At 41.0% G+C, this 6,000-nt stretch overlaps 1 protein-coding gene across 1 annotated transcript; it reads left to right on the top strand.

Annotated features, from left to right (window-relative positions):
* The first annotated feature begins 207 nt into the window (after positions 1-207).
* Positions 208-882, top strand: LOC117147831 (nuclear envelope phosphatase-regulatory subunit 1 homolog). The gene has a single exon (XM_033314889.1). The coding sequence runs from the start codon at positions 368-370 to the stop codon at positions 737-739; it is 372 nt and encodes a 123-aa protein (XP_033170780.1). The 5' UTR covers positions 208-367; the 3' UTR covers positions 740-882.
* The last annotated feature ends 5,118 nt before the right edge of the window (positions 883-6,000 follow it).

The raw sequence follows: 6,000 nt of genomic DNA, 5'->3' as shown, positions 1-6,000 counted from the left end.
GGACGGAGTTACAACTATGGGCATCCAGATGAAATATAACAATATGAACATTTATTTTTAATATGGTCGGATAATGCATTACAAATACTTTCGTTATTTTACAGTCTCAATGTACTTTTTAGAAGGAACTAAGAGTGAAAACATAGAAACCATCACAGCACTCGTTCGTTGAAAATCATATCATTATTACTTTGTCATTTTCTTCAAACAGATTTCGTCTTTAGCGAAAGAAAATTATTATCCTGTCAGTAAAAATTCTGCAAATGATGCGGGCCCACTGCTGTTTGTAAATAATTAGTAATTAACGGGACAATCAGCATTGCAGCGCCCAGAGTACCGCTTTAGAGTCAGCTCCTTCAGTAACAGAATGGATCACACAGATCAGGAGGACCTGCTGGCCTTCGAGCGTCGGCTGGCTGAGGTGGTAAACACCGAGAAACGGAGTTCATTTCGCTGGCGCTTTGTCCTGGGCGCCATCTTCGCCTGCTCGGCGATCAGTGCCTGTCATTGGGTTCGGGATGCCAAGGAAAGCGAGTCGGTGGTGTTCAAGATACTGTCCAGTCACAGCGCCTTTGCCTTCTCCCTGGCAACCATATGCCTGCTAGTCTTATATGGAGTCAATCACGCCGCTAAGCAGGACCCCAGCATCCTGCGGGACACCCGAGAAATGCTGTCTCCGTTCCGTCTTAACATTGATAATCAGGGACGTCTCATCCTCGTTCCACCGCAGACAGAGTAGCTGAATATACATCCCCAAAAACACATTTTTATTGACTGCGTTCCCAGTTGATGCCAGTCAAATAAATGATCCTCATAAATAATAGGGTATTTGTGGAAATGTTAAGTCGGACTAGGTATTGCACACCATAATAAATTTCGAGAGGTGGCTTCTTGAAACTAATTGTTTGCGCTGCCAGCTTTTTGCCAGCTTAATTTTCCATTTAAGGCTCAGCTTTACGTTTGGAAACGTTATAAATTTTATTTCAAGTTAATTTGCGCTTAGACTTAGACTAGACGACAATAAAAAAAAGGTTCGCTGACAACAATGCTTAGCGATCAAGAATCGAAGAGTGGACTTAAAAACGACCGCCGCTGCCGGCTGACATGCATTGCGGCCCTAAATTATATTAGAATAGAATAGTTGTAGTGGAAATAACATTGTTTAGTATTAAGTATCTACAGAATTCCACTTTGCTGTTAAGAAATTGGCTTCGATTGGAGTTGGCTGCTGTCGACACTATGTAATCGTTTCTGTTATAATTCCGTTCTGCTATTCGCTCTGCAGTTAAGTGACTTATTAACATTCGCTTTCATAACTTAAACATATCGCATCGAAGCTGAATCTCGCTCGCTGTAATGGAATGTACAGTATATTTCGGGAATTTTATTTAAACGTAGAATCGAAAGTGAAGTGTCTAATGCAATATTACACGTAGAGCAAAAGGGTATACAAGATTCGTAAAAAGGGGGACATGTATGTAACATGGAGTAAGGCTGAAGGCTGGCAACAACCCGGTTGGCAGCGCTGTTGAGCAGCAACATGATTGTCGGAAATCGAAGTTATCGACAATCAGTCATCGAAGGAACGATCGCAAGGCAGTAGTGGAGTGGAAGTCAGCGTTGCAGTCAGTCGAGTTCTCAGCAGCAGTCGTTCGGTCACAAACTAAGAATACTTTATATAATTACCGCATTTAGAATTAAACTAATAATTAAATTAATAATAAACAATAATAATAAACAATCTTACATGGGGGCTCGTCCAGTCTTAAATCGGTTATATGAAGGTGCAGTTGTTTAAAGAAAAAAGACATTGTTGTGTGCGTGGGTATAGTCTTTAAAAGTTGTAAAGTTGTGGCTATATCTATTGCATTTAAAGTTGGAAAAATCAGTTGTACAGATTTTGTTTGAACACAAGTCGGTAAAAGTCGGGAAAGCTGCTAGAGAGAACTGATAAAGTTGAAATTGTCGTGTGCGTGGATTTAGTCTTTAAAGTTGTAAAGTTATGGCTACGTCTACTGCATTGAAAGTTGAAAAAATCGGTTGAACTCATACAGACTCAAGTCGTTTTGCTGTTGTGGAATTTAAAACAATTAAATTGCAAAGGTGGTGAAATTCGTTTCTAACGAAAATCAAAATTTGTCTTTTAACCGGTGGCGCCGTCTGCAAAATCGACTACCGTCGCGCCGTTAGAACATTGTCGTTGTTTGCTGGTGTTAGTGCCTTGTCGCGGAATGTTCACACGTACACCACCTACAAATAAAAAACTTAACACCGACCAAATACAAGCAATTCTAGAGAACGAAAGCGAGGACGAAAGCAGAAAAGAAAAAATGAACGAAGAAGATCAAAAGTTGGCGCCTGTAGGAGAAGCAGAGGCAAAGAAGCAGAATAAAGACGCTTGTGCTAAAGTCGAAGAGAAATTTGAACAAATGATGAATACTCTAACCCAGAGCATGTTGGCAAAATCTAAACAAGAGGGGCAAGTAATTATCGCTGCAGAAAAATTTGAAAAAGTTGTAAGTGACTGTGATGGCAAATCCATTCCTATTAAAAAATGGTTTGAAATTTTTGAGAAAAATGCCGAGGCATATGAACTTTCGGAGAAACAAAAATATGTTCAAGCCAGAAGTAAGATGATTGGATCAGCAGAACTTTTCTTAGAATCTGAATGTGTCAGTGGATACACTGAACTCAAAGAGTTACTAATTGAAGAATTTTCAGGCAGCTATAATAGCGCCGTTATTCACAAAAAGTTGCAAGACAGGAAGAAGAAGAGGGAGGAAACTCTACACGACTATTTGTTACAAATGAAGAAAATAGCAGCCTTAGGTGAAGTTGAAACAGTTGCTTTGATAACTCATATCGTAAACGGCCTCGACATTAAAAAGGAGTATAAGGGTGCTATGCTCCGTTGTAAAACTCTTAAGGAATTAAAGCAAGAATTCGAAATCTACGAGAGTCTGAATATTGTTGACAAGCCGAATATTCAACCAAAACCAAAGCAAATTACACAAGGTGTAAAAGCAGATCACTGCTTCAACTGTGGTTCGAGGGAACACAAACGAAAGGATTGTACACTTCCTACCAAATGTTTCAGCTGTAATCAAGAGGGCCATATCTCAAGCAAGTGTCCGGAAAAAGTAAACAGCATGCGCATTCACGTTGATAGTGCACGAACAAAGCCAGTAATCATAAATGGGATTATCATCAACTGTCTGGTGGACACAGGATCAGATGTGACCATAATTAAAGAAGCTATATTCAAGAAGATGAAAGATGTTGATTTAAACCGCACTGCAACAGTATTGCGAGGTTTGGGAAATGCCTCAACACAGCCGATTGGATGCTTCAGAGCATTAATCAAGACCGACCAGGTGGAAGCAAGCCACAACGTTTTAGTCGTCCACGATTCTAAATTCAGTTGCGATGGAATAGTGGGACACGATTTTATCAGCAAGTTTTGTCTTATCTGTAGTGCAGAAGGCTATACTTTTCTTGACCTGGAAGCAGATAAAAAACAAGCGGTTGAGTATTCCCAAATGTTTAATATTTGTGAAGAATCTTCTTTTACAGTTGCACCACAATACCGAGAAGACGTTGAACGCATGATAGAGAGAACATACGAAACACCACCCAAGCAGATAAAGCAATGTCCAGTCGAACTCAAAATTATTCCCGATGGCGTGATTAAACCCTTTCGCCATGGACACACCCGACTATCTGAAGAAGAAGCTATAGCTGTAAAGAAGCAGGTAGAGGAATGGGTCGAGCAGTCAATCGTCCGTAAATCTACATCAAATGTTGCCAGTCGCATAGTCGTTGTCAAGAAAAAGGATGGTACCCTACGCGTTTGCGTGGACTATAGAAAATTGAACACCATGGTTCTGATGGATTGTTTTCCGGTACCCATAATGGAGGAGGTGCTTGAAAAACTGCAGAGTGCCAAATGGTTTACAACCATGGACTTACAGAACGGATTTTTTCATGTGGCCGTAGAAGAAGCCAGCAAGCCGTACACAGCATTTGTTACCCGAGAAGGCTTATTCGAGTTTAACAAAGCGCCCTTTGGTTTTAAGAATTCCCCAGCAGCGTTTATACGGTTCGTTCAATTTATTTTTCAAGAACTAATCAATTCCAATATAATGCAGCTATATATGGATGACATAATTGTATATGCCGCTACCCCAGAAGAATGCATGGAAAAGACGGAAATGGTACTTAAGAGAGCTGCAGAATTTGGTCTAAAAATAAAATGGAAGAAGTGCAACTTTATGCAGAGGCGAATTCATTTCCTGGGACATATTATCGAAGGTGGACAAATATGCCCTGGAAAAGAGAAAACATCAGCAGTGAATTCCTTTGGAACACCTCAGAATGTAAAAGCCGTTCAAGGATTTCTGGGTCTCACAGGATTCTTCAGAAAATTCATACCTGGATACGCCCAAATTGCGAGACCACTGACGGACCTATTAAAAAAAGATGCCATTTTCAACATTGGACCAGTAGAGCAGCAGTCGGTGAATAAGCTGAAAGAGATTCTGGTAAACGAACCAGTATTGAGGATCTACTCACGAGAAGCAGAAACCGAACTTCATACAGATGCCTCTAAGGACGGGTTAGGAGCCGTTTTATTGCAGAAGTTCGAAGGCAGTTTTCACCCAGTCTGCTTTTGGAGCAGAAAAACTACAAAAGCCGAATCAAATCGTCATAGTTACTACCTTGAAGTAAAAGCCGCATACTTAGCTCTGAAAAAGTTCAGACACTATTTATTGGGAGTCCCTTTCAAGCTCGTCACGGACTGTGTCGCATTTAAACAAACAACAAAAAAAGCAGATGTCCCAAGAGAAGTTGGCCCATGGATTCTCTATATGCAGGATTTTAATTTTCAACCCGAACATCGTGCAGGAGAAAGAATGAGACACGTTGATTTTTTAAGCCGCCATCCCCAAGCATGCATGATGATAACATCCGAGTTGACAGCACGTATTAAAAAGTCGCAGCAGAACGATTATTCAATTAGAGCAATCCTGGAAATTCTAAAAGATCGTCTATTCCAACCCTACAAGCTAAAAGGTGGCCTGTTGTATAGTATGGTCAATGGCAATGAACTACTGGTTGTCCCTGCACTAATGGAGAGGGAGGTGATTCAAAGCGCACATGAAGTTGGCCATTTGTCGTTGCAAAAGACGAAGCATAGCATACAGCAGCAATTTTTTATTCCTCATTTGGAATACAAGGTAAAAAAGCTAATTTCTAACTGTATAAAATGTATCATCCACATCAAAAAGTTGGGAAAGCAGGAGGGATATCTAAATTGCATAGATAAAGGAGACGCACCGTTGCACACACTACACATCGATCATTTGGGGCCAATGGATTCATCGGCCAAACAGTATAAATACATTCTGGCAACAGTCGATGCGTTTTCAAAGTTTGTCTGGTTATTCCCAACCAAATCAACCGGACAGGAAGAAGTGGTCAAGAGGCTGACCGACTGGTCAAACATTTTTGGTTTCCCTAAGCGAATTGTTAGCGACAAAGGAACGGCCTTTACGAGTGGTGCGTTCGAACAATTTATGAGCAGCCATAACGTGGAACACGTCTGCACAACTACTGGAGTGGCCAGAGGCAACGGCCAGATAGAACGAGTAAATCGTTTAATTTTGGCAATAATATCAAAGCTGTCTTCAGACGAACCGTCGAAGTGGTACAAATATGTGCCTGAGGTACAAAAGGCGATCAACTGTCACGTGCATTCATCACTGAAGCTGTCACCATTTGAGGTCATGTTTGGCACCAAGATGTACACCCGAGTTGAGGATAGGTTACTGGAACTGCTCCAAGAAGAAGTGGTCTGTCAATTCAACGAGGACCGCTATGAGATGAGACAGCTGGTAAAACGCAACATCGAGCAGGCGCAGAAGGACTACAAGCGCAATTACGACAAAAAGCGCCGAGCTGAATACAAATACAAAGCAGGTGATCTGGTTGCAATTAAAA

This window comes from Drosophila mauritiana, chromosome X (genome assembly GCF_004382145.1).
Source record: "Drosophila mauritiana strain mau12 chromosome X, ASM438214v1, whole genome shotgun sequence".
NCBI classification, from domain to species: domain Eukaryota; kingdom Metazoa; phylum Arthropoda; class Insecta; order Diptera; family Drosophilidae; genus Drosophila; species Drosophila mauritiana.
The sequence above is the reverse complement of the archived record's forward strand: the minus strand, read 5'-3'. Positions and strand labels throughout refer to the sequence as shown.

Bases quoted from the DNA above. Each gene is read 5' to 3' on its own strand.
- LOC117147831 (XM_033314889.1), top strand. From the start codon at position 368: ATGGATCACACAGATCAGGAGGACCTGCTGGCCTTCGAGCGTCGGCTG.